The sequence below is a fragment of the Bos grunniens genome, chromosome 26 (genome assembly GCF_055505025.1).
Source record: "Bos grunniens cultivar Pamir isolate PY7600 chromosome 26, Bosgru_T2T1.0, whole genome shotgun sequence".
NCBI lineage: Eukaryota > Metazoa > Chordata > Mammalia > Artiodactyla > Bovidae > Bos > Bos grunniens.
This window is the reverse complement of record NC_141190.1, coordinates 51121265-51149238: the sequence shown is the minus strand read 5'-3', so window position 1 is coordinate 51149238 and position 27974 is coordinate 51121265. Positions and strand designations below refer to the sequence as shown.

Sequence of the window (27974 nt, the reverse complement as noted above, 5' to 3'; positions counted from 1 at the left end):
GAGAGTCCACTGGACTGCAAGGAGACCCAACCAGTCCATCCTAAAGGAAATCAGTCCTGAATATTCATTGGAAGGACTGATGCTGAAACTCTAATACTTTGGCCACCTGATGTGAAAAACTGACTCATTGGAAAAGACCCTGATGCTGGGAAAGATTGAAGGCAGGAGGAGAAGGGGACGACAGAGGATGCGATGCTTGGATGGTATCACTGACTCGATGGACATGAATTTGAGCAAGCTCCGGGAGTTGGTGATGGACAGGGAGGCCTGGCATGCTGCAGTCCATGTGTCTGAGTGACTGAATGAAACTGATTCCTTAGAGCCTTTAAAAAAAAAAAAGTCTTTTTCGGGGTTTGCTGATATACTCAAATATGTAAGATGATATTTTCATCAAATTTGGGAAATTACTGGCTATTATTTTTTTAAGTATAGTTCTGCCTCATTTGCTCTTTTGGGGGAGCATGAGCTACAACACTGAATACTGTCTTAACTGGTCTCTAAGGCTCTGTTCATTTTCTTCTGGGAATTTTGCTTATGTGGACCATTTTTAGAAACCTTGTGAATTTGTTACAGTCTTGTTTCTGTTTGATGTTGTGGCTTTTCGGCTGCCAGGCGTGTTGGATTCTCAGCTCCTCAACCAGGGATGAAACCCACACCTCCCGCTTTGGAAGGTGAAGCCTCAGCCACCGGACTACGTGGGAAGCCCTGGCTCTGTTCACTTTTAAAAAATCTTTTCAGTACGTTCTTCTGGTGGGATAGTTTCTATTGATCTGAGTTCAGGTTCACTGACTCTTTTTCTGCTCTCCGATCTGCTGTTAGGCTCAACCAAGAATTTTTTCCTTTCAGTTATTACAGATCTTGTGCTGCAGTGTTTCCTTTTCTTCCTCTACTGAGATTCCCTGTCTGTCCTCTCATTAGCAATGTTTTCCTTCAACTTTTTGTACATATTTATTTTTGTATTGTAATATCTGCATTAAGGATTTATCTGCTAAACCCAGCATCTGGCCCATCTTGCATCCTGACTGTGGGTCACCTTTTCCTGTTTCCTGGCATATTGTGTACTGAACGTTGGTTCAACTGTGGTTGCTGCACTGTGGAGTCTGTGGACTCTGTGATCTTTTTAGGAAAGTGTTGATTTTTACTTGCTTTTGTTGGCACTTCAGTTTCTGGCTGAGAGGTGGCTCCGTGTTTCCTTGGCTGTGTCTCTGGAAGGTCATGGTACTTTCCAGCCTGCACCGTGTTCTCTGCAGGCTCTGATGGTACGTTCTCCTTGGGTGGGTCAAGAGCGCTCTTCCTGGGCCTGCACTCCTGGGGAGAAGCCCCGTGCAGTCTCAGCTGACGTCGGGTGAGAGAGCAACACCCAGCTCTCTCCTCTGGCGGGCAGCCCCGTGCAGTCTCAGCTGACGTCGGGTGAGAGAGCAACACCCAGCCCTCTCCTCTGGTGGGCAGCCCCGTGCAGTCTCAGCTGACGTCGGGTGAGAGAGCAACACCCAGCTCTCTCCTCTGGCGGGCAGCCCGGCAGCGGCTGGTCCGGTTCCAGGTCCAGTTCCACTTCTCCAGCCCCGAGCGGAGGCCCCCCTCTCTGGGCTCCTCTGCCCCGGCTGCATGGGTCCATTCTGCCCGCGGTGCCTCAGAACAGTGTCTCCAGGAGGCCCCAAGCATGGGCTCCTTCCTGAGTTTCCTGCTTCAGGGCCCCGGGCTTGCACTGCCCAGACCTGGGGCTGTTCGGTCCAACTTTATGCGTGGCAGAGACCTGATCACCGCTGGAAGCAGAGTAACTGAAAATTACTCCTTTCAAGCCGTCTTCATCTGATCCCGGTCATCCTGTTTTGCAGGGGCGGGTTGTCTCGTCTGAGTCTGTTGTCTGCTCACCCTCATCTCCGTGGCCTCCTTGAGCCCGTGGCTGGCTAGTGTGTTCCTGGAGGGACTGTCCTGCTGTGATGGTGTTCAGTCACTGTCTTGTCAGATTCCTTGTGACGCCATGAACTGCAGCACACCAGGCTTCCCTGTCCTTCACTATCTCCCGCAGCTTGCTCAAACGCATGTCCATTGAGTCGATGATGCCATCCCACCATCTCATCCTGTGTTGTCCCCTTCTCCTCCTGTCCTCAGTCTTTGCCAGCATCAGGGTCTTTTCCAATGAGTTGGCTCTTCACATCAGCTGGCCAAAGTACTGGAGTTTCAGCTTCAGCATCAGTCCTTCCAGTGAATATCAGAGTTGATTTCCTTTAGGATTGACGGGCTTGATCTCCTTGCTGTCCAGGGGACTCTCAATCGGCTTGCCTCAGCTGGCTCCTCCGGTGGTTCAGCCCAGGACGAGTCTCACATTGTGGATTCAGGGTCAGGCTGCCCTGAGCACACCCCGTGGCCCTGGGCCAGCTTCCTTCTGTGGGCCTCTTCTCTCCCTGCCCCAGAGGGAAGGGACCCGTCGCTGGCTACCATCCAGGCTTCCAGGCAGAGACTGTGGAGCCAGTTCCCTGACGGGAGCGCAGACCTCACCCTTGGCCTCAACCGGGTGCCCTCTCCTGCCCACGACTCCCAGGTGCCCTGACCTCTGCCTCCTCATCCCCGAGGCTACAGGCCTAGCCTGTGATGCTCTCACCTCGTTTTGGAGGAGGGTCGGCACGTGGGTCCCATCGAACTTTAACTAGACCCAAGTTATCGGCCTTGTTGATGCTCCTGTGCAGCACAGAGGCCGTGCCGGAGGCTGCAGGTGCTGTTGATGCAAAGGCTTTGGGGAGACTGTGGTTATCGTTTAGACGCGGGTGGCTCCAGCAGGGACGCAGCCGGAACAGAGGCCAGGCAGGGCCCACAGCCTGCGGACACACGGCTGCTCTGAGCCGGGATGTGTGTGCCACAGCTGATGAGATGGAGAGACTCAGAGCAGAGCAGAGAGGGCCCACCCCCCGAGGCAAAGACTGGGCCTCAGGACAGTTCACTCGCTCAGTCATGTCTGACTCTTTGCAACCGCATGGACTGCAGCACGCCAGGCTTCCCTGTCCATCACCAACTCCCAGAGCTTGCTCAAACTTCTGTCCATTGAGTTGGTGATGCCATCCAACCATCTCATCCTCTGTCGACCCCTTCTCCTCCTGCCTTCAATCTTTCCCAGCATCAGGGTCTTTTCCAATGAGTCAGTTTTTCTCATCAGGTGGCCAAAGTATTAGACTTTCAGCTTCAGCATCAGTCCTTCCAATGAACACCCAGGACTGATCTCCTTCAGAATGGACTGGTTGGATCTCCTTGCAGTCCAAGGGACTCTCAAGAGTCTTCTCCAACACCACAGTTCAAAAGCATCAATTCTTCAGCGCTCAGCTTTCTTCACAGTCGAACTCACATCCATACATGACCAGTGGAAAAACCATAGCTTTGACTAGACGGACATTCGTTGGCAAAGTAATGTCTCTGCTTTTTAACATGCTGTTTAGGTTGGTCATAACTTTCCTTCCAAGGAGTAAGCGTCTTTTAATTTCATGGCTGCACTCACCATCTGCAGTGATTTTGGAGTCCCCTCAAATAAAGTCTGCCACTGTTTCCCCATCTATTTGCCATGAAGTGGTGGGACCAGATGCCATGATCTTAGTTTTCTGAATGTTGAGTTTTAAGCCAACTTTTTCACTCTCCTCTTTCACTTTCATCAAGAGGCTTTTGAGTTCCTCTTCACTTTCTGCCATAAGGGTGGTGTCATCCGCATATCTGAGGTTATTGATATTCCTCCTGGCAATCTTGATTCCAGCTTGTGCTTCATCCAGCCCAGCGTTTCTCATGATGTACTCTGCATAGAAGTTAAATAAGCAGGGTGATAATACGCAGCCTTGGCCTCGGGCTGCACTAGCTCACTTTCTGGTGATGCTAGGAGCCCTCGCGGTGCCGCCCCACCTGTGACGCCGTCTGCCCCCCAGCATCGTGGCTCACCAGTGGTCTCTGAGACCTCCCGGGGTCCGCAGGGCCCTCCTCTTCATCCCTCCTGTGGGTCCTGGCAGCAAGGCAGGCAGAAGGCAGGGCCAGAAAGCCAGGCGCCGGGCACCCGCGGTGCCGCCATGCCCGTGACCACGTCTGCCCCCCAGCCTCGCGGCACAGCTGCGCTGCCAGGTCCATGTGGAGCTGGCGCACATCGAGGAGGACGCGGACCGGCTGGAGCCCGCCACGGAGCACCTGAGGAAGGCCGCGCTGCTGGACGGCCTGGGCCTCTACCAGGACAAGATCACAAGGGCCCTCAACCGCTTGCAGCTGTGCACCTTGCTGTATCAGGTGCCCGCCCGCGACGAGGACAGGGCCACCATGGCCATCGAGCAGGTGCCGCAGGCGCCACTCCTGGGGTGGCGGCCCGGCAGGCCCCGAGGGGCGGGCAGGTGCCGCTCATCACGCCTCCTCCCCTCTGCAGGCGAAGAAAGCGATGCCCAAGGACAGCGTGCGCAAAAAGCGGGCGCTGCTGGTGAATGCGGGGCTGGCCCTGGCCCCCGACACCTTCCAGATCGTGCTTGACGGCGAGAACGAGGCCAAAGGTACGCGGGTGCTCTCAGTGGGAGTGCCCGGGGCAGCCCCCGGCCCACCCGGACCTCCGCCTGTATGGGCCTCTGTGCCCATGTGCAGCCGCCTGCCCCACCTTCCTAACCTGACTCTCGGAGCAGGGCAGGGGAGCCTGTCTCCTGGGCCTGCAGGGCCCGCCCAGCGGGAGGCAGTCCCACCTCCTTCCTTCCTGTCCTGCCAGGTGTGAGGGGCTCGGGCCCTGAAGGGAAGGTGCCCCAGACACACGGGGCTTGGTGCACTGCACCCAGCGAGGGCTTAGGCAGGAGAAGCGGGCTGACGGGCGAGGGGCTTCAGCGGGGTCTCCGCCAGCCAGCTCCTGAAGACCTGGGCATGGGTGGCGGGCGTTGGGGGCCAGCCTGGCGGCTGTAGATGACAGTAAGTCTGCCCACCAGCTGCTCTTGGCGCCTGGAGTCCCTTCCCGGACAAGGCACATTTAGGGAGACCTAACTTTCATGAAAAGATCAAAAAACGCCGGTGGGAGGCTCTGCCCCAGCCTGTCCCTAGTCCTGCGTGGGCTGGTTTCGACGTGTTCCCTGGCTTGCTGCATCAGCACCCCGTCCTGCCGGCCCCTGCAGTTTCCACCGGGAAAACCCGGGGCCGCTTCGCTTACCTGTTCGCCAAGGCGCGGCACCACACGCTCAGCGTGGACAAGGCCGTGGGCCACCTGCGGCGCCTGGGGGGCCAGAACGACAAGGAGCGGTGAGCAGCCTGGGGGTGCAGGGCCTCGGGTCGAGGGGGAGGGGCGAAGCGCCGGCCCACCCTCCTGCCCCGCCCAGGCGGCCCCTGGCTGCTTCCCCGAGCGAGGTATGGCCCGCACGTCTGTGCAGGATACACATCTGGGCAGAGCTGGCCAAGGTGGCCCGGAAGCAGAACGTGTGGGACGTGTGCCGGACGGCCAGCCGCTTCTGCCTCCTGTACGACAGTGTCAAGGTGAAGAAGCTGGCCAAGTTCAAGCGAGGTGGGTCCCTCCAGCCACACATGGGCACCTGCGCCGGCGGGCTCTTCCCAGGCACTGGGGGGTCACTGTGGGGTTCACCAGAGCTCAGGAAGGGGTCATGGGGCCGGAGCCCGCAGGCAGAGGCTGGGCGGGGGCGCCCCTCCACTGTGAGCCCTGGGTCCGGCTGAGTCCAGCCTGCAGGTCTCTGGAAGCGGTGGTCTTGGGGATGGTGAGGACACGGGGGCATGCCAGGAGCCCCAGGGGGCGGAGACGTGGGTGTTGCGGGAGCGATGGGGGCTTCTTGAGGGGCAGAACAGCACACGCAAAACCAAGAGCTGACCTGTCTGTCGGGGAACCAGCTGGAGGTTCGCTGCGGCCAAGCTGGCTTGGGGAGCCCTCGCCACCCCCAGGGCCCTGCACTTGGGAGGTCAGCCTCCCACAGACCCCGCCCCTCGCCCCGCCTCCCCCCCCCCTCAGGAACCGTGCTAGCCCTGAGAAGCACTTCAGGCTTTGATGGGTGGCACTCTGGTGTTTCAGGCAAGAAGAAGAAGGGCTGGGATGGCCCGGGGCAGGACTCCTGGGGCCACTCGGAAGCTGCCCTGCAGAAGCAGGCATCCCCCACCCTCCTGCGCAAATTCGCGGAGGTGGGCTTCATCAGCGCTGAGGTGCGTCCCCATATGTGCGCAGACGTGACCGTCAGCATCCAGCCCTGCTCCCCAAGTGGCCTGTCGCTTACGAAAGTTTTCCTCCATTCCTGGGAGGTTTTCTGGAAGAAAAATATGTCAAAATGTATTGTGAGGGGTGTTGATGTTCATTGTCGTTGGAAGGAGTCTGAACTGTGAGTCCCCAGCGATGTGGGTCCCGGGGGCTGGTTGGTCCTGGACCTGGGCGTGTCCTGGCCCGAGAGTAGCTTCAGTAGCACTTTGAGCCAGGTATGAGAGAGAAACCTGGCCTCTGCTGTCATCTCGGAGGCTGTTGAGGCTGCTGGGGACCAGCCCCCACAGCAAGCCGGCCCCCTCCGTGAGCGTGCAGAGACCCCAGGCCAGCCGGGTGGTGCAGCGGGGGGCCTGCGAGTGCACACAGCGGTGAGGCCGCTTGGGGTGGTTTGTTTGGGGGTCGAGGGAGCAACCCGGCATAACCCAGACAGACGCTCCCGGGCTTGTTCAGTGAGCGTCTGCCGGGCACCTCCTGAGGGCTGGGCCAGTGCTGTGAGGGGGGCAAGTGAGTGGGCCCAGGGTGTCAGGCAAGGCGCCTGCCCCCATCCTCCGTCCCGTCTCAGTCCCGTCACCCTGCCCAGTGGCCTCGGCTGCCTCCGGGGCGTCCGTGCGCGGCCGCGGAGGACAGGGCCCGGGCTTGGTGGCCCCTGCGGCGTGAGGGGCACGTTTGTCTTGAGAGGCTGCGTCTCTGAGACGCAGGTGTGTGGGGGGAAGAGACATCACCTGGGGCAGGGAGGGCCTGGGGTTAAAGGCCTGCAGGCACCGTGCCAGTCCCTGCTCAGGGGCCTCTGGCCACTCCTCCCTCCGCAGGCCACCGTCCACCTGCTGCAGTCGGAAGGCGTGCAGCTGAACAACCGGCCCACGCCGCCTGAGGATGTGAGCCAGCACCCGATGGGCTACATACCTGAGTGCCCAGAGGACAACGCTGAGTGGATCATGTACCGGTGGGGCACTGCCCGTGGGGCTGGCGGTGCTGCCTGCGGGGCTGGGGGCGCAAGGCGGGGGCTGGGGACACGAGGCGGGAGCTGGGGGCGCTGTCCGCAGGGCTGGGGGCGCGAGGTGGGGGCTGGGCTGAGCTCAGCGCTGTGAGGCAGGGGCCACTGCCCGGCGTGTCTCATGGCTCACACCGGTGCCCGTGTGGCCAGTCTTTCCTGTTACTAGTGGAAACAGGATGTGAGGGGGGTGGTGGTCACGGGGGAATCTGTCCCGGAAGTCTGTGATCGGGACGAGGGTCCTCAGGAAACCCGCAGAAGCCTCATCCACGTGAGAGGCAAGTGCCGTTCAATCAGGAGAGCGAGCTGCTGTCGTAGTAACAGTGTTTTGCTGTTTTCATCTGAAGTGAAGCGTGCCCCCACAGTGAATGTGGCCGTGAGTGACCGTCCGTAGGGCCGTCGCGGGAGCCGAGGCCCTAGCTGCCCACTGACCTCAGAGATGGGCCTGCTCCACTGGCTGCCCCGGTGGCCATGCCCTCATACGTGCTCGCTGTGGGGGGCCTGCGTGCCCTTTGCCCGGGAAGGGCTCAGGGAAGGACCCCGACTTTGTGCAGACCGCGTTTGTCTGGAGGTTTCAGGGCACAGCCTGGGGCTAGGGCCGGGCTCCCCATGCCTGGAAGAGGGCCAGGCCGCATCTGCCCACAGCTTTTGTGTAGCCTGCCAACTCACAGTGGTCTTGACATGTTTTAGTTTGTGAAGCTCAATAGCAAAAAGACACAACAGAGAAGAGACTGTGTAGCCGTCAAACCCCAGGTGCGGGCCGTCTGGCCCTTTACGATTAAGGTTCCCCAAGCCTCGGTCTGAGGCAAGCAGGTCCCGTGTCTGTGTGGACCGAGGAGGGCAGCCTGTGAGTGATGGGCCGGGGGAGCCAGCCACAGGCAGGTGCAAAGGTGGGCAGGCAGCTTGCAGGCCTGGCTGGGGGTCCAGCCTCAGACAGGGATGGGCAGGGAGCTGGGAGGGCGGGGGGAGCCAGGCAGGTCCTGTCCTTCAACAAGAATGACGGGCAGCCCCGACAGGGCAGCCTTCTGAGCCCCGGCTCCAGGGACGGCTTCTGGCTGGTGTCTGAGTGCCAGCTTGGGCAGAGTCTGGCTCCCGGAGAGCCTGACGCACGCCTCCCACAGGAGCTGGGTCGAGGGCCTCTCGCAGTACGCCATGAACTGCTGGCTGCGCTCCGCCGACATCGGGCAGGAGATCCAGGAGCCGTGGATCGTGCAGAATGCCGTGGTCTATGTGCTGAACCACAACCACCACCTCATCAAGGCCGGGCGGCAGCGGGAGCTCCTGGACGCCTTGTACCACCTGCTGGGCATCATGAAGGCCGTGGGCCACAGCGGGTGCGTGAGGCTGCCCAGGCTCCGTCCTGCTGCTGCCAGAGACCCTGGGCTTCAGGCTGCGAGCCGGGGGGCAGACATGTGTCCCCTCGGGGGAGGGGCGTGCGGGGCCACTGGCACCCGGCAGGGATGGGGCTTCTGTCTTACTGGCCGTGCACCCCAGACAAGACACGCACCCCCTCTGAGCCACAGGGCAGCATGGGGGCATCGTTCGGGCGCCCTCATGCCCGCACGCGGATTCCCAGCCTGTCCCAATCTGTTCCAAGCAGAGGGATTCTGGGAAAGGTTGGCAGAGGCCAGAGTCTCACAGAGACAGGGCTGGAAACTGACCTGGGTGCCTGTGTTTCCTTATCCGGGGAGAAACGCCAAAGCATCAAGTCAGGTCAAAGGTCAAGGCTTTCCCTCATGATGAGCTTTTGAAGCCTTCTTTGTGTTTTTTGTTGGTTTGGCTTTTAGCCTAAACACTCAGATTTAAAGGTTTTCGATGGATCCTGAAGTAGGAAGGCTGGAGTGAATCAGGACCCAGAGATGTCTACACACGAGCACACAGCCAGAGTGGGCCATGGGGCAGGGGCCTGCCTGGTGCCCTCGGCTCTCCTCTGGGCACCAGACCCAGCAGGGTCCCCGGGACCGTGGGTGCTGGTGGGGGGGCGTGCCTCTCCTCCTCAGGCTGTCGTCTGCGTCTGTGCTCATACAGATCAGACGTGTTTGCCGGTTCTGGCGGTTCTGGCACTGAAACTTTTCAAAGAGAAGCAGGGAGATTCTGGCCCAAGCCCGCTTACCTGGCACCCGATGGAGGGCCTGCTAGACGGCCCAGTGGTGGGCATGCGCCCAGGCCCCACAGACTCCCTGGGGGTCCCGCCCATGCAGCACAGAGGTCGCCCTGCGGCCGGCCTTTCACAGCGCCACCGCGGCTCCCCTTGGGGCGGCCTGGCCTGGACGTGCTTGTCTTGCAGGGACTCGCTGCTGCTGGCAATGCTGTGCAGCGCACTCGCGCGAGGCCTGATCATCCACTGGATCCCTGCCCTGGCGCCAGAGAAGGCCAGGAAGCAGGCGCGCTCCAACCCGCTCCACACGCCGCTGGACCCCGAGGCTGCCTCTGAAGTCAGGGCCGCCGTGGAGGTACCTACGCCCAGCAGACAGGGCGGTGCGGGGAGGGCAGCTGAGGAAGTGAGGCTGGGGGCTTCTCAACTGCCCGCAAATGGGGCTGGGGGCGGGGGGTGGGTGGGCCATGCTTTCTCTAAAAATGAGGACTCTGTAGGGTCAGAGACATCCCTGCACGGCCCAGCCTGCAGAAAAATACGATGTGAGGCTGGAGAACAGGGCCAGTGTCCGTTCAGAGCAGGACACTGCAGAATCGAACACAAAACGCGGACCCCGGACAACGTCAGTTCCACAGTGACCAAGGTGGGGGGATGCTTATCCCCTGACTTTACCACCCGGTGGCGTGGACTGGGGTAGCCATCCCAGCCAAGAAGGATGGGAGTTGATGGTGCTGACCAACACCTGGTGACCACCACCCCACACGAGTCCACATGAAGGAGAGTGAGTTCCCGCAGCTGCCCTGAGTCTGGGCCCAGAGCAGCACCTCCTGCGGGGGGGTACAAAGACCACCTCTGCCCCGTGCTGTAGGCCCGGCTGTGACACAGGATGGGGAGAAAGGTCAAAGGAGCTGCCGTGTCAGGCTGCAGGGGCGCCTGGGCCCCAGGCAAACTGGGCCGGCTGCAGTATCTGGGAGGGATGGCAGAGCTGGGTGGAGTGGGTGAGGGCTCGGGCAGAGGGCAGAAGGCAGCGACTTGTGAGGCTCCCAGGGATCCCACCAGACAGGGAGGGGTGAGCCTGGGCCGCCCTTGCTGGTGCCTGTCCGATGGCTTCCAGACCATCCAGGAGAGCAGGCCATGAGGCACGACTGTTCTATGGCTGGGTATCTGGCAGGAAGAGCCAGGCCAGCGTGCCCATGGAGGGCAGGTGACTGGATCTGGGATCCACCATGCCCTCTGCTGTGGGGTCTGATGGGAAGGGGTCTTCCCAGGCTAGCCCAGGAAGGGGGTGTCATTGGCCAGGCTGTGCAGAGGAACAGCAGGGGCAGACCTGTCAGCCCCCTGGGTTTCTGAGCTGCAGGGTCCTGAGCAGTTCACGAAAGACAGGTGTTCATGTTACACTTTTGGGGAAAAATGAAACCTCAGCAAACATGGAGCAAAATGGGGCCCGTGGTTAGTGCACGGCATGGTGGCTGCAGGGGCCAAGCCTGTGGCCGGTGATGGGGTTCCACCCCCAGTGACAGATAGGGAGCCATGGCCTCAGTCACGGCAGGCGGGGCAGGAGCGCAGAGGCAGCATCAGCCACTGGGTCGCGGTCCGTGGGGACCGGCGGTGCTGTGGGGACCTGATGGCAACACCAGGGGCTGGGCTCGCCACGGGGTGAGGGCACGAGGGGGTGAGGGCACGAGGGGGTGAGGGCACGAGAGGACGCGGCCGCAGCCGCCGCGCCTCATCGCCTCGGGGCTGGGCCTGTGTGGACCACTTTGCCGGCTGGACCGAGAGCCAGGTCCACTTGTTTTTGCAGATGGGGTCTTGGCCCGGGTTCCCTGTTTGGATTCAGGTATTGTGAACAAGAGCCCCTCCATTTCAGATCTGCGAGTTTGCCCTGAACCTGACCAACGGGATGGAGCCCGAGGAGGTGGTGCCCGTGAGTGCCCGGCAGCAGCTCATTGCAACGTGGGTGAAGGGCAAGCAGCTCCTGCAGCAGCAGATCGGGCCACGGCTGGGCGTGGAGGAACAGGTGCTACGAGCGGCCTGGGGGCGGGGCCTGCTGGGGGCGGGGCCATGTTGGAGGCGGGGCCGTTCTGGGGGCGGGGCCGTGCTGGGAGGCTTCCCGCTGGAGGCTCTGTCCTGGCTGTGGCTGCCACCCCTAGGGATGGGACAGAAGGCTTTCTCGAGCTGCCTGGCCACAGCCTCCCCTCCTTCCTCCAGCCGATGGCCGTGGTTCTAACTGTCCACCAAGAGTGTTGGGCTTCTCGGGCACTGTCCACCTGCTGTGATACCTCACTTGGGCTTATCTGGAGGCACCAGGCCAGAGGGGCCTTGGCAGGGCCCTGCAGCCCTTGAGCTGTGAGCAGAAGACCACGGGAGTGAGGGGTGGGGAGCATCTGGGGACCCAGCAGGCGGGGCCGGGACACGGACGGAGCCCACGGGAGGCTCCGTCGGCCCAGCTGGACCAAGACACGCTGGTTCAGGTGGGAAGTGAGGCTGGCGAGAGTGTGGCCCTCAGGGAGGGGCATCTAAGCTTGGCAGGAGCGAGCATGCATTGGAGCCGGTTCAAGGAGGTGGCCCGCAGGCATAGGGCCACCCGCTGTGCCTGCCAGTTGCCCCCCATGTCTGGCTGGGTCAGCTAGCTGCCCAATCACCTTAGGGGCTGTAGTGCCTGCTCCCGTTTATCTCATGAAAAGATAACTTGGAAACAGGAAGGAAGGAAGGAAGGGAAGGGAAAGTTGCTCAGTCATATCTGACTCTTTGTGACCCCAGGGACTATACAGTCCATGGAATTCTCCAGGCCAGAATACTGGAGTGGGTAGCCTTTCCCTTCTCCAGGGTATCTTCCCTACCCAGAGATGGAACCCAGGTCTCCTGCACTGCAGGCGGATTCTTTATCGGCTGAGCCACGAGGGAAGTCCTTGTAGCTTCCCTCGTTGCCAAGTCTTTTGCTTTCCTCGTAGCTCAGTCGGTAAAGAATCTGCCTGCAATGCAGGAGACCTGGGTTTGATTCCTGGGCTGGGAAGATCCCCTGGAGAAGGAAATGGCAACCCACTCCAGGATTCTGGCCTGGAGAATCCCGTGGACAGAGGAGCCTGGCAGGCTCGGGGTCACAAGAGTCTGGCACAACTTAGTGACTAAACCATCTCGGAGACAGACTTTCCCACTAATTGCTGCTATTGTCGCTGAAGAGCCGCTGTCACAGGGCTCACGTCCCAAGTATTCCAGGCTCTCCAGCCCCCGGGCCTCACGGCCTCGGTGCCTTCCTCCCATCAGAGCACCAATGAGGACATCAACTGCACAACCAGAGTTCTTGTCGCTCTGGAGATGTACTCCTGCAACGGGCTGGGCCTCATGGACTTCACTGTGCCCCCCTTAGCCCAGGTAGGTGTCCCCCCACCCTAGAGGTGTCCCCTGCTCCCACAGATGTGTCAGCTCATATCCCACAGGTGTCCCCTCCCCCACAGGTGTTCCCTCCCCACAGGTGTCCCCTCTCCCCACAGGTGTCACCCCACCCCCAGGTATCACTTCCTCTCACAGGTGTCACCTCACAGCCCAGCTGTCACCTCCCCTACAGGTGTCCCCTCCCCACAGGTGTCCCCTCCCTCCCCCAGCCCAGGGTGGTGTCACTAGGCGTCTGGTGGGCATACCCAGGGGCTGTGCCCTGACAAGCCTACCCGACTCGGGTGCTTATTTGAACCCTGTAGTTGAGACAAGGAACGTGGTAGAGGGCCGAGCCCCGTGCTGGAGTCCCACCCACGTCTTCAGCACAGCACTCACCCGCCTCCAGCAGCGCCGAGGTTCCGTCGGGGCCTCCGAGTCTGGTTTCCTGAGGGCTATGTCTGTGCTTCTCCACACTCTGCCCAGGGCAGGGCTGCCTGTGTGGCAGGAAAGCAGTGTGGACCCTGGGACATTTGTCCCCGACCTGCCAACCCACCCGGGCTTGGCCGAGGTTGGCAGCTAGTGCTTCACCTTCATGGGTGGCTCAGCCAAGACCAAGTGACCAGTGGACCCGGGGGAGGCCAGCTTGCATGCTGGCAGCAGAGACATCCCCCACTCAGAGACACGCCCTCCTCTACGCGGGCAGCTGGTGAAGATGGCCTCAGAGTGCGCCTGGTCCGACCTCCTGGTGGAGTTGCAGACCCTGATGCGGCTAACCCACTTCACCTACATGGCCCGGGACCACGAGGCCACCATGGCCTGCTCACAGAAGGCCATCCAGATGGGCATCAAGTACCTCCGGACCTTCAATCCGTGAGTCACCCTGGGCCTGACCTGTGCCCCGTGATGAGGCACCTCCACCGGGGCTCACCCCCCACCAGACAGGCCCCACAGCCGCCCCACGCCTCCCAGCCCCATGTCTGCCAGGGCGATACCTCATCCGGGGGCCCTGGGAAGCCGTGCTCAGCAGCATCCTGGGGGCAGAGAGGTGGAAAGGGTCTCACAGCTCAACCCATGGCTCCAGAGAGGAAGCTTCGTTTAAAGTGGTTTTGAGCCGGTGACTTAGGAGGCCAAGTAAATTCAGAAGTAATTAAACGGTGATTACAGTGAAAGGAAAATGTCCCCCGCCCCTAACCTGGCTCCTCTCTACCTGAGTGCTGCCGGCAGCCGGCTCTCCAGGACCCCCGTGCCGTCCGGACGCTTCCTCAAAGCCCCGTCTGTGGCCCTGTGCCCCAGGCTCCCTTCAGCTCACAGGTAGTCAGGGCACTCAAGTCTTCCTTCTTTGCTATCGTGAGTATTTCTGCTGTAAAGACTGTTTTCCTTGAGGCTCTTCTCTTCAAGTTATCCCCTGAGTTTATTTCCTAAAAGAGGGGGTCCTGGACCCCCAGTCAGGAAGCCACCCACTGTGGCGGCAGGGCTAGGCTGGCGGCGCAGGCCCGGATCCAAGTCTCTGCTTGTGAAAGATTTCCAGACGCCGCACCCTGGCCTCACTGCAGGGTGAGGTGTATCAGATGGGGCCATGGGTTCAGGGAAGATGAGGGGGCGGCCAGCCCAGGTGCCCAGCGTGGGGAGACAGAGAAGGCGCGGGGGTAACACAGAGTACCTGGTTGCCCGGCGGGACGCCTGACACCAGGCAGGGACTTGGAGTTCTCGGAAGTCTTGCTGGGGTTCCCCCCAGACACTGGCGTCCCCTGACCACTGTAAAGCTGTACCCATCAGCAAATAAGCCGCATTCATCACGCGTGAACTGAGGTTTCTCAGAGTTTTAAAAGGTTTCAGCTTTAAAGAGAACACCAACAGGAAGAAATAAGGAAAATTGCTTAGGATGAGAGTGCCATAATAATATAATGGCCAGCTATATCCCAGGAAAGGCAGGTTCATTCAGGGAACAGCAGAAGAATTGCACTTCGGTAAATGCAAACTTTGATGGATGACAGAAAATCCAGAAAACAAGGAGGGGCGCTTGCGTTTATATGGAAAAGGGGTGTCGGGAGGGCCTGCAGTGACCGGAGTCATTGGAGGAGCTGGGGGTCTGAAGCGCAGAAGGCTTCCTTTTGGCTGGCTGTGACCGTCTCTACTGGCTGGGCTGTCACAGAGTGGGAGGGGCGGAGGCACTTTCTCTGCCTCCATCTGGACAGTAAGTAGAGGCACCTGTCTGGGGCGTGTGGGCGGGGCGCCCTCCTGTCTGGGGCGTGTGGGCGGGGCACCCTCCTATCCCCAGTGTGTCGTGGGGGTGCCTTCCTATCTTGGGCGTGTGGTGGTGGCGCCTTCCTGTCTGGGGTAACTGAGGTGCATGGGGGCATGGGACCTCCCCCACAGGCCTGGCCCAACTCAACTGTGGCTGAGGCCTCTGATTCATTCCACAGATCATCTGATGATCTGAATGAACATTAAAAAAGTAAATAGTTTCCAATATCTTGAGAAGATGTAACATTTAAAGATTAAAATATGGTATTATGGAAAAGGACATCCCTTGTAGCTCAGTTGGTAAAGATTCTGCCTGCAGTGCAGGAGACCCAGGTTCAGTCCCTGGGTTGGGAAGATCCCCTGGAGAGGGAAATGGCAACTCACTCCAGTATCCTTGCCTGGAAAATCTCACGAACAGAAGAGCCTGGTGTGCTGCAGTCCATGGGGTCGCAAAGAGTCAGGCACGACTGAATGACTAACACTTACTTATTATGGAGAAGGAATAAGAAGGAAACGGATTAAAGAGCTCTTGAGAATTAGAAAGGTAATTTCTGAAAGTGAAAGTAAAGTCAGTGAAGAACTAGAGGATGAAGTGTGAGGAAATCTCTCAGAAAATATATAAAGAAGGACAGATGGAAAACGTGTCAAAAAAGCCGGAGGATGTGTGGGGACTGTACTGGAGACCCAGCACCCAGCTGTCGGGATTACAGGAAGAGGGAGGAAGAAGTTCCTAAGAGGAATTAAGGAAAGAGTGGCGCAGGAGAGCTCCCTGAGCAGGGGGCTGACTCTCACGACTGACTCTCCAACACTATGGCCAGTGAGAAGGTTGAAGAGATACGTCCAAATGCATCACAGGATAGTCAGGTCATAAGAAGGATATCCTATAGCTTTTAGAAGGAAGCTTATCTGCAAAGAAGTAGGAAATAGAAATGCAACCGTCTTCTCAGGAACCATCAGTTGAAGCTAAAAGAAAATAGAGTGGTCTAAGTGGAAGTAGATTTCTACATGTAATTCTAACTCACCCAAACTTTCAGGCATCCGGGTAAAGAAAGTTACTTTCAAACAGAAAACGTATTTGCCATACATCTGTTTCTAGAAAGTTACTTGAGAAAACACTCTGGAAAAATGAGGGAGTAAACCAAGAAAGGAAGAGATGTCGGGGGCTGCAGATAAGAGATTCAATCCAGAAAAGTTGCCGAGCTGTGCTGCTGGCTGAGGGCCACCTCTGCCAGGATGTAGGGGCAGGACCAGAGGAGCAAGAAGGGAGAAAAGGCAATTGGAAACGCCAGGAAACAGGAAAGTAATATACTGCTTGACTCTTCAGTGAAACACATTGACATCATCATGGTGTTTATTGATACTTCTGTGTTAGGACTAGCATTTTGACAAGATTTATCCATGGCTACCCAATAAAATGTAAGGGCTACCAGTTTTAACAGCACAAAAACACAGGGAAAGCACAGCTAACATACTTCAGCAGTGGGGAGAGGACGGGGTGAGGCCGCGTCGGGGAGCTGGAAGCGGGACGTCCTGGAGGTCTGCGGGTCACTCCGAGGTACAGAGATAATAAAGGGGAAATCAAAGCAACGCCAGGGCCAGTGTGTTAGTAAGTCGGGAAAAGGGCAGAGGACGGTCTGAGGAGGCCATACTCTGTGTTCTCCACGGTGAGACTTCTGTCGCTTATGTGTAAAATTCATAAACCTCCCGCTTTGGAGAGCTGAAGAGTGGGGTCAGCTCTGGCTGGGAAGCAGACTGGGTGCTGGGTGGAAAGTTCTTAACCACGTAGTAGGTGCCACGTGATAAAAATTCAGAAGCTGATTTTAAAAGAAAGAAAAAGCTACGAGGAGAGTCAGTGCTGCATTGTCTTCAGCGACTGATGAGGCTGACGTCAGTGCTTGTTGCAGGCACGGCAGGGCTTCTCAAGGCCCACGGTGGCAGGGCGCCCATCCATCTTTGTTTCATCAGAGATTCTTAAATTGAGTTTCATTTTAAAACAGCAACTCCTAGCGTAATAAACTAGGCTATAAATATAAATGTTTACATATGGCAATAAAGGGCAGGTTATATGAGACTGAAAGTTTGGTTTTCACTAAAGACCTGTGAGAACTCATTTGTAGACTACTGCTGCCCTCTCGTGGTGGCCTGTGTCACTGCACTCAGTGGGGCCACCCCTCCTGGGGCTTGACCGTGGACTAGACCGTTCCCTCACCCACAGTGAGCACCGGCTGCGTGCAGGCCTGGAGCTGGGCGCTGGGAGGCTGAAGAGGCAGAGACCAGCGGTCTCTAAAGGGGGTGCCACACTTCACATGGCCCTGCTGGAAGGGGGTGCCACACTTCACATGACCCTACTGGCCGCTCAAGGCCCTGGCCTTGGCCCTGGCCCTAGTCAGCAAGATCCTCAATCAACTTCAGCCCTGTGGCATGTGCTGCAAATGATTCACCTTAAAAAAAATGTGTGTGTATATATATACACTCACACACACACACACATACACATTTCAAAATTTTATGCTGTTTTTTTCTATTTTGCAAGTTATATAAACTGTGGAATTGGTCACAGAGTAATTTTTATGATGGCATTTCACAACAGTAGTGCAAATAGTTTTCAGATCTTGGTGAAAAGTAGTGCAGTCACTAGTCAGCCAGTGTTCTCACATGGACACATGGCACACAGTGGGGCTCACACGGTTGTGCTCTTGCGACCCGTGGACAGCAGCCCGCCAGGCTCCTTTGTGCATGGGATTCTCGAGGCGAGAATACTGGGGTGCGTTGCCATGCCCTCCTCCAGGGCAAGTGTGTAATCACCCGAATCAGTTTCATGTTTATCCTATTAATGTAACATACAAACTTCACATGGACCCCTAAAGTAAACCAACATAGCTTACCTTTCTACTTTGTTAGCGTCTTTATTTAACATAATCATCATCACTGTTGGGTCTTTATATGAATTTAAGTCACTTTTTCTGCCAGTTCTAGCCATGACACATAATGGATCTCATATGCTTCTGCTATTAAAATTGTAAAACTTGAGAAAATACATGAAACATCTGTTTCCAGACACTGGCCAGCAGATGGCCCAGGGCAGCACTTCCTGCAGGAAGAGTCCATCAGACATGAACTGCACGTGCAGCCTCTGCCTGGGGTAGGGAGGTGGAGGAGCCCGGACAGAAGAAACAGCGAGGGGGCTGGAGATCAAAGCCGGGGGCTGCCGGGGCGGCTGGACCCCACAGGACGCGGGGCGGGAGGAGGCTCCTGGGGGAGAAGGCGCAATGCATGCCTGGCAGAAGCCAGTGACAGAGATGAGGGAGTTCCTGGGCCGACCCAGGAGTCAGGGAGTGCCCACTGAACCTCCCCTGTTAGGAAGAGCAGGCCTTAGGGGCAGGGCTGTAAGGGCTCTGCGAGACATACCCTGAAGCCTGACCCAGAGCTCAGTCGGATAAGGATGAGCCACAAGGAAATTCACTGGCTGCCGGCTGCCAGGGTGAAACCCAATCTCCCTTTAAAGAAGGCTATCTCAGCCACGCTCTGAACAACACAGCCCCCCACCCCTAGTGCCCAGCATGGCAGCAAAAGCCGCTAGACACATGGAAACATGAAAACGTGTGTGGCCCAGGAGGAAAGGCGGTCAGCAGGCTCAGACGTGACTCAGGTGGTGGAGTCAGCAGACGGTGGACTTAAAACAGTGATTATAAATACAAGAAAGGATTTTAATAAACAAATTAGTGTATAGGTGGGGAATTTCAACAAAGAAATGGGAACTACAATAAAGAACTAGGGAAAACTCTAGAAGTGACAAGTATGATCTCTAGCATGGACACATCACTGGGAGGGCCTGGACACTGGTCAGCAGACATGGAAACCGAAGTACAGGAAGAAAGGCTGAAAAACAGGAGCAGCGCCTTCGGGGGAGGGGGCTGCAGCCGCACCAGTGCAGGTGGGGTCTTGGAAGGTCAGAGGGCAAGGTGGAAATTGTCTCAAATTGAATTAAAGATATCAACATGGAGATCCAGGATTTTCAGTGAACCCCACGCAGGATAAACATATAAAGGAAACCGCACCTGTATTTATTGTAGTCAAATCGCTGGACTACACACCCAAAGGTGACAGAAAACCCAGAAAGGAAGGTGGAAGGGAAATAGACACATGGCACACAGGGATGAGGTCCGAGTTCTCATCGGGAGCAATGTAGCCCATTTTAAGTGGTAAAAAGCAAAAGCCTGGTTAATCTAGAACTCTGTGTACACCAACAATAGTCTTCAGTGAATGAAGGCAAAATCAAGACATTTTAGATTCATTAAAACTGAGGGACTCCATCCCCAGAAGAGCCAGCGCGGAACACAGTGTGCTAAGGAGGTTGTCCTGCACGAAGGAGGGTGGTCCCTGATGGAGACTCCGCTCGGGAAGCAGCGACAAACGCCTGAGGGGTGGATGAGCGGCTGAGGGTGCACGGTTGTTCCCCTCTTCAGTTCCTTAAAAGACACTCAACTGTGTGCTGTGCTAAGTCGCTTCAGTCATGTCTGACTCGTTGCGACCCCGTGGACTGTAGCCCACCAGGCTCCTCTGCCCATGGGGATTCTCCAGGCAAGAAGACTGGAGTGGGTTGCCATTCCCTTCTCCAGGGGACCTTCCTGACCCAGGGATCAACCGCGCATCTCTTACGTCTCCTGCATTAGCAGGCAGGTTCTTTACTACTAGCACCGCCTGGGAAGCCCTTAAAAGGCACATGCTGTTTTAAAACAAATATATGTTGTGCTATGAGATTGTTGACAAATGTGGAAGTAAAGTGTGTGACGGTGCCTACACAGAGAGTGGGCTTGAGAGACACACGCGTGTGGTGGTCTCCTGTCATCGGTGCAGGGACGTGACATCAGTTAACCAGACTGTGATTCGTGAAGGGTGTGCTGTGATCACTAGAGCAAGTACTACAAACACAAGAAAAGAAAAGCTTATAATGGAAAACCCAGTGGAGAAGATAAAGTCGGATACTAACAAATATTCGATTAACCCAAAAGGGGGTGGAAAGACACAGAACATACGAGACAAAAGGAAAGCAGTGAAGTGGAAGGTTGAACCTGAGCACGTCAAAGAAGGTATTAAAGTCAACAGACCAACACTCAGGTACAAGGCAGAGGTTACCCCAGTGGACGCAAAAAGCAAGACCCATCTGGAAGCCGTTTTCAAGAGAGACGCTCCAAATACAGAGACATAGAGGAACAGTTTAAGGGGGCAGAAGGTGGACTCTGCCGGCCTCGGGTGTAAGGAGCACTGGTGGGGCTGTAGGAAGTGTGATCAGAGACAAGGTTCAATCAGCAAGAAAATGTAAAATCCTAAGTGTGTATATAACGGCAGAGCTTCAGAAATCAAATAATTAGACACATGACAATTACAGCTGTAGATGTCAACATTCTTCTCCAGTGGCGGACAGAAGAAAAGAACACTCAGCAGATCACCCAGCTGTCCTTGACAGACTCTCCCCAAGGACCCTGTCCTGGTCTTCAGGTCTCCAGGATGCCAAGGCCCACTCGGGTGGGCTCTCCCCCACCTCCCGGGGGATGGAGCCAGCTTGCCATTCATCCCTAGAGTGGACTTGACCGGGCCCTGCAGACCCTGATCCTTGCAGGCTGAGGAGCAGCCTCCTTCTCCCCTGGACTCCTGATGGACAGGGTGGCCGAGTAGCTGGCGGCTCCTGCATTCAGGTCCCTGGCTTCAGGGTGTCCCGGCCATGGGGAGGTGGGTCTCCCCAGGAACCAGTGCTTTTCTCCTGGAGTGAGTCTGGTGCCCCCAGGCCAAGCTGCAGGAATGCATGTCTTGTGAGTGCACGAGCCGCTGAGAGGAGAGGGCTCGTGGCACCTGATGTTGCGGAGTGTGAACTGTAGGCTCTCAGTTCTCAGCGCAGAGCCAAGGCCGCTGAACAAGGCCTGCTCTGCGGCCTGGGGACAGGGCCCCCTTGCTCCCGCAGGGCCGGACCTCGCCTGGGGCGGGGCCTCCTTCCACTCACATTGCCGGGCAAGACACCCTACAAAGTAGCCATTCAGACATCAGTTTATGATTCTGTCTCATGACTCTGCGGGTTGGCTGGACTCAGCGGTTAGTTCTGGTTCCGGGACGTTCACGGGCTTACTCTGGATGCCCCCAGCACCCTCCCCCACCAGGCGGCTCCTGGGGCTCTCCCCTTCTGCAGCACCTTCCCGGGAGCCTCCTGTGAGCGAGGCGCTTGTCTGTCTCCAGGGTGGAAGTTCAGCTGCTGGCGGAGATGCTGAGCTCGGTGGCCTGCATCCAGGGCAGGAGCATCATGGAGAACCTCAAGGGGCGGAAGCAGCTGCGCCTGGCAGCCGCCAAGGCCTTCATCGAAAGCGCCAGGTGCGCCTCGGCTCTCGAGGGCCACTTGCCGTGGGTGGAGATGCTGGGGACCACGGCGCGTGGTGTTCCGTGGGACTGTCCCCGAGGCCCTCCCCTCCCCGGGGGCCCTGTGGCCAGGGTCATCTCCTGCCCCGTGCAGCGATCCCCAGTCCACCCCCAGGATCCCAGGCGGCATGAACGGCTGAGCTGGGATGGGCCCAAGAAACCGGGAGCGGAGGGTGGTGAGCGGTCACAGCAAGGCTGCGGAGGATCCCGTCCAGGCCCTGCGGAGCTGACCTGGGCTCCCACCGCCAGCGCCGGTCTAGGCCAGGCCTTCCCCGCAGGTTTGCAGGCGTCGCAGGGAGCAGCGCCCTGGTGATGCTGGCCGCCCGGCACTACTGGAACACCTGGCTCCCGCTGCTGTCCTCCGCCGGCAGCCGGAAGAAGTGCAAGAGCGCCACCCAGAGGATCATCAGCATCATCAACAAGACGGAGGCCAGGAAGCAGGTGCTGGGGCGCCGCTCGTCCTGCCGCCTCCTGGGGAGAGGCAGGCGCCGCGGAGCCAGGAGGGCGAGGAACCCGGCGGCCGCCTGGGGCGGGGGCGTGACATCGCCGAGGCCGCAGCGGGGCAGGCAGGGGGCTGCACGGCCTCCCGCCCCCTCACGGAAAGCTCCAGTATGAGAGCGGAGAGGAGGCAGGCCGGGGGCACAGCCCACCCTGGCCCAGGGAGGCCCCCCGGGGGACGGAAGGCGTCTGGGGCCCCTGGGGCGCAGCCTCCCCGCTGCCCCGTCATCATGTGGCAGGGCGGTCGTGGCCCAGGGAGCGGCTCAGTGGCCCGCACTCAGCGCCGCACAGCTGTGAGCTTCTCATAGCTTTATTGCGTTGAGGGGTTTCCCCCCACTCCTAGTTTTCTGGGAGATGTGATGAAATTATTTCGGATTTTGTCAACGGCCTTTTCTCCATCAGTTGAGATGACCGTGTGGTTTTCTCCTTTATTCCTTGTATTAATGCATTCTTTATGTGGGACTACCCTGTGTTCCTGGGATAGAGCTCACTTGGTCATGGTGAATAATGTTTTACCATATTTTTGGATTCAATTTGAGTTCGGCAGCGTATTTTGTTGAGAATTCCTGCCTCTATATGCATAAAGGATATTCATGTATCATTTTCTCTTCTTGTGATGTCTTTACCGGGACCCCCTGTCAAAGTAATGCTGGCCTCATAGAATGCGTTAAGAGCTATTCCTTCCTCTTCAGTTTTTTGAAGAATTGAGAAGGATCTGTGTGGTTCTTTTTTTAAATGTTTGGTAGAATTCACCCATGAAGCCATCTTGTCAATTTTCTTTATTGGGAGGTTTCTGATTACTGATTCAGACTTTACTGTTAGAAGTTTGTTGAAATTTTTTATTTCTTCTTGAGTCAGCTTAGGCGATTTGAGTGTTTGGAGGGATTTCTCTGTTTCTTTTGTGTTATCTAGTTTGTTGGAATAGAGTTGCTAATTGACTGATAGTCTGTGGATGCGGCAGTTCCTTCTGTCACTGCAGGGCTGGTGCTGTCGTTTCCACTCTCGTTTCTGCTTTTAGTAACCTGTGTCTTCTCTCTTTGTCAGTCTAGCTAAAGGTCTGTCCATTTTGTTGATCTTGCATTTTTTTCCTGTTATTTTCTGTGCTCTATATTTAGTAACCACCCCCAACTTTGGATTTAGCTTTTTTCCCCCACATTCCTTAAGGTGTAAAGTTAGATTGTTGGTGAGGTCCGTCTTCTTTCTCAACGCTGGCATTTGCAGCAGTGGTCTTCCCCTGAGCCCTGCTTTTGTCGTGTCCCGTAAGTTTTCCTAATGTGCTCTTGATCCCGTTGATTTAAAGCTGGAAAGCTGCCTCGGATGCTTTGTGTCATTAAAAGCCATAAGCTATGTTGAGGGGCTGGTCTGTGCATATGTGTGTGTGCCTGTGTGTTCTAAGTCACACACAGGCATTGGTTCTAAGTCACTGAACCTTGAACTGGAACAAAATGTGATTCCACTTCTTGGGACTTGGTATTTCAGAAATTTAGCTGTGATTTCCATAATTCGATATGGAGCCAAATGAAAAGCAAACTGATGAAATAATTGCAGCTTTGACGTCTGTGTTGTTACTCTGTTTTTACTTCAGGAGAAAGGGGGGACACTGCTTCTGCACCAGTGGCCCACGGCCGACTTCCAAAGTGGAGGGATGACGGAAGGGAATTTCCTCCCAGGTTTGTAGGCTGGGAAGTGCCTGTGCTTTTAGAGTCTCTGTAGAGCTGGTACAGTCATGGCCATAAGCACAGGTAGTGCCCGTTCAGCGCGGAACACAGGGTGGGCACGGAGCGGGCCCTTTGCGAACAACCAGGGACCCTCGCTGTGCTCACGAGGAAACCAAGCCCTGGGGTCTACTCTCTGGGTTGTTCTGGCAGGTACCTCACACTTCTATAGCCATAGAAACGTGGAGGTACATTTCTGCGGGAAAAAGTGATCTTAAGACAGTAAATACTTTATAATTTACTTCTAAGATAAGATGACTATCTGCTAAAAAATAGAGTAGCCCATCCTTGTTAGCGTAGGGGCCGAGGTGTACACTGGGAAGGCTGAACACGTGGATTCGAGCAGCAGCCGCTCCCTCAGGCACTGCGGAGCCTGTGAGAGAGAAACTCTGATTTAAAATAGTGAACAAGAATGTGACTGTGTGTAATTATTAAGCTGAGCTCTAGACCCAGCCATTCAGGCTGTTTGCTGGTGCGGCCGGGGGAGATGAAGACGGCAGCCCAGACGCTCAGGACCTGCGAGGAGCTGGGCTGCGGGGGAACCTGTACCCCCTGGCGCACCCGGCGCCCCGGCTACACTTTACTCCACGTGCTGAAATATACATCAGATGGCTACAGTGTTAGCAGCTGTAAACATTCAAATTATAGGGAAAATGAGAAACTAGAACTGAGCAAAGCAGTGTTTTGAGGAAAGATTACTTCCTGAAGTTTAGAGTGGTCAAAAAGGCACACTTTCAGATACATGAGAATTTAAATGACGAGAGAATAATGAGAAATGCAGGAGATTAAAAAGTGAACACTGGAAAGGTATTTGCACCAGTTTGGCCCCTAAATGGTACACTTCTGTGATGCCTGAGCAGTTGCACCAGTCAGGTTAGGAGACGCCGAGCTGCAGTAACAAACAGCCCTGACTGCGAGGCGCCCTCTCGGCCCGGGCGTGTGGCTCCATGTTGCACTGGCTGAGGTCTGGGGAGAACCCACACGGTTCCTGCGTGTCAGCTGTTGGCCAGTTTATCTGGTCGTGACCTAAATCCACCTGCCCCTGTGAATTCCGTCCCAGCAGTGACAGGAGGGGGAGAGGGGAAGGGGAGCTCAGGCAGCCCCTGGGGCCTGGGGGGTGGGAGTTGCTGCTCCTCTTAGCTGGTAGCCGGATGACGTGCCGGCAGGATCCTGGGCACGTTCACCCCTTCACTATAGTGATTCAAACACAGGAAAGAGAGCTCCATGCTCACTGATGTAAAAGAGGACAGCCTGAGCATCTGGGACCAGCTGAGGGGCCTCTGCTTCGAGGGACAGTGGGGCTGAGGCCACTTTATTGCTTTATTGACCACACCAAAGCCTTTGACTGTGTGGATCACAACAAACCGTGGATGCTTCTTAAAGAGATGGGACACCAGACCCCCTGACCCGCCTCCTGAGAAGCCTGTGTGCAGGTCAGGAAGCGACAGTTAGAACCGGACATGGAGTAGCAGACTGGCACAAAGTTGGGAGAGGAGTACGTCAAGTACGTCAAGGCTGTATACTGTCACCTTCTTTGCACAGTACGTCATGAGAAACGCTGGGCTGGAGGAAGCACAAGCTGGAATCAAGAGTGCCAGGACAAATATCAGTAACCTCACATATGCAGATGACACCGCCCTTATGGCAGAAAGCAAAGAAGAACCAAAGAGCCTCTTGATGAAAGTGAAAGAGGAGAGTGAAAAAGTTGGCTGAAAACTCAACATTCAGAAAACAAAGATCATGGCATCCGGTCCTATCAGTTCACAGCAAATAGATGGGGAAACAATGGAAACACTGACAGACTTAATTTTGGGGGGCTCCAAAATCACTGCAGATGGTGACTGTAATCATGAAATTAAAAGACGCTTGCTCTTTGGAAGAAAAGCTATGACCAACCTAGACAGCATATTAAAAAGCAGAGACATTACTTTGCCAACAAAGGTCCTTCTAGTCAAAACTATGGTTTTTCCAGTGGTCATGTATGGATGTGAGAGTTGGACTATAAAGAAAGCTGAGCGCAGAAAAATTGATGCTTTTGAACTGTGGTGTTGGAGAAGACTCTTGAGAGTCCCTTGGACTGTAAGGAGATCCAACCAGTCCATCCTAAAGGAGACCAGTCCTGGGTGTTCATCGGAAGGACTGATGTTGAAGCTGAAACTCCAGTACTTTGGCCACCTGATGCGAAGAGCTGACATTGGAAAACACTCTGATGCTGGGAGGGATTGGGGGCAGGAGGAGAAGAGGATGAGATGGCTGGATGGCATCACCAACTCGATGGACTTGAGTTTGAAGAAGCTCCGGGAGTTGGTGATGGACAGGGAGGCCTGGCGTGCTGGGATTCATGGGGTCGCAAAGAGTTGGACATGACCAAGGGACTGAACTCACTGACTGGCTGGCTGACTGACTGGCTGGCTGGCTGACTGGCTGACTGACTGACTGAACTCACTGACTGACTGACTGACTGGCTGACTGACTCACTGACTGACTCACTGACTGACTGGCTGGCTGACTGACTGGCTGAACTCACTGACTGACTGGATGGCTGGCTGGCTGGCTGGCTGGCTGACTGAACTCACTGACTGGCTGACTGGCTGGCTGGGGCTGAGGCCCAGGCAGCGAGCGCCATGCTGTGTGGCGTGAGTGGAGCATGAGATCCGGATTCGGCCTCCACCCTGGGCCTGCAAGGCTGGGGAAGCCTGGGGAGCGGGGGCAGCGGGGCACCTGGAGGAGATGAGGCTGTGGGGGGTTAGGGACAGCGGGGACCCCTGAGCCATCGCCCCCAAAAGGACTGAGGCATTTGCCCCGAGGCTGACCCTGCAGGGCAGCCCTGTGCGTGTCTGAGGCTCGCAGACCGCAAGTGTGTGGTGGCTGGATGCACACGTGGTCCTGCCCGCTGCCCAGCTCTGAGGCAGGTGGCCTTGGCGGCCATGTCCCCGGTGCTTCCTGGGGCTCCTGGTCCTGCAGACGCCTGGGTGGGGTCGCCTCAAGCTGCTCACACCCCACTCCCAGGACCCTCACCCGACGCCCTGGTGTTCCCAGGCCCCCCTGAGCCCCCTCTCCCGCTGCAGGGACTGAGGATGACCTAACACTTCGGGCCGCGCTCTACGGGCTGCTCTTCCATACCCACGCCGACCAGGATGACTGGGAGGGGGGCCTCAAGGTGCTGGACGAGGCCATGCAGGTGCTGCCACGGACGGCGCACCGCCTGTGAGTGCCCAGCCCCCCAGGGTGCCCCCCAGCCCCCCAGGGTGTGCCCCAGCCCCCAATGGTGCCCCCCAGGCCCCCAGAGTGCCCCCCAGCCTCCCAAGGGTGCCCCCCAGGCCCCCAGAGTGCCCACCCCACAGCCCCCCAAGGGTGCCCCCCAGGCCCCCAAGGGTGCCCCCCAGCCTCCCAGGGTGCCCCCCAGCCCCCCAGGCCCCCAGAGTGCCCACCCCACAGCCCTCACCAGGGTGCCCACCCCACAGCCCCCAGGGTTCCCCCCCAGCCTCCAGGGTGCCTCCCCCACAGCCTTCACTCTCCCCTTTCCTCTGGTGGTTTTATTTCCCTTCTAAGGACTCAGCACAAGAAGAGAAGGGATTTAACACTCAACACACACAAATGATAAATTAACAAGACACAGCGCAACACACCATCTCCAAGACACTCAGCTTTTGTTTTGTTTTCTCTTTGTAAGTGGGAACATGGACAAACACACCCATTCAGGTGCATTCTATATGTTTGCGGCTTTTATCGTTCAGGCATTAATTTCTCCCTGACGTTTCTTCAGCCTGATCTTCAAACACATGGTCATCGTGAAGGCCAAGCTCGGCCAGAGCTTCCTGATGGAGATCCAGAAGTTCAGGGACCAGAGCGAGGAGTACCTGGCCCTCATGTGGCAGCGCCTGGCCCTCAACTCCAAGAGCGTGCACGGCGAGCTGGCCTGCTACCACAACGCCATCCAGGCCCTGCAGGTTGGCGGGGCGCTGCTGGGGGCCCGCGCTCGGGCTGGGGAGGCGCCCGGTGCCTTGGGAGGAGAGTGGGGCAGGGGGCAGAGCCAGGCCTGAGACGCCGTCCTCCTGCCCAAGGGACGTGGTCCTTGAGAGGCTGTGGTGGGGGGGGGGGCGGCGGTGGCCAGTGGGTCAGGGAGGACACAGGGCTCTGCAGAGTTTGGGGGTCCTTGGGGACAGCCCGCACCCCCAGAAGCTAAGACACAGGTTCCCCTCGATGCACTTGGAGATCTGGGGGGGGCAGGCCCCTCGATTTGAGCTCTGTCAGGTTGGGGTGTCCCCCAGGAAAGGGTCCAAGCACAGGCTCCTGTGGTCAAGCAGAGGCCTGGCTCCCCGACAAGTGGCCATGGGCGTCCCTGCACCTCGCTCCTGAAGCCAGGCCAGGGCTCCCAAGGCCAGGTTGGGGGGCCACTGGCCAAGCTTTTCGTAAATTTGCAGGGCTGTGCAGCCCCCGTCTCAGTCCGTTTCAGAACACTTTGGCACC

At 57.2% G+C, this 27974-nt stretch overlaps 1 protein-coding gene across 18 annotated transcripts in view; it reads left to right on the top strand.

Annotated features, from left to right (window-relative positions):
- Window positions 1-27974, top strand: part of CFAP46 (cilia and flagella associated protein 46) — a 94506-nt gene that overhangs the window by 21331 nt on the left and 45201 nt on the right. For 15 of the 18 annotated variants that reach the window (XR_015155481.1, XR_015155479.1, XR_015155480.1 and 12 more), the window contains exons 12-27: window positions 4068-4296; window positions 4385-4505; window positions 5106-5229; window positions 5358-5488; window positions 6005-6132; window positions 6994-7127; window positions 8297-8509; window positions 9463-9628; window positions 11138-11287; window positions 12535-12642; window positions 13346-13512; window positions 21115-21246; window positions 21570-21732; window positions 23375-23459; window positions 26573-26711; window positions 27271-27454. Coding sequence is in view for 12 of the 18 variants with exons in the window: in XM_086378274.1 (XP_086234400.1) it covers window positions 4068-4296; window positions 4385-4505; window positions 5106-5229; window positions 5358-5488; window positions 6005-6132; window positions 6994-7127; window positions 8297-8509; window positions 9463-9628; window positions 11138-11287; window positions 12535-12642; window positions 13346-13512; window positions 21115-21246; window positions 21570-21732; window positions 23375-23459; window positions 26573-26711; window positions 27271-27454 (2374 nt within the window). In the remaining 6 variants the exon portion in view is untranslated. Of the gene's footprint in view, window positions 1-4067; window positions 4297-4384; window positions 4506-5105; window positions 5230-5357; window positions 5489-6004; window positions 6133-6993; window positions 7128-8296; window positions 8510-9462; window positions 9629-11137; window positions 11288-12534; window positions 12643-13345; window positions 13513-21114; window positions 21247-21569; window positions 21733-23374; window positions 23460-26572; window positions 26712-27056; window positions 27173-27270; window positions 27455-27974 lie in introns of those variants that run through there. The other 3 variants (XM_086378268.1, XM_086378276.1, XM_086378277.1) reach the window with 3 other exon arrangements.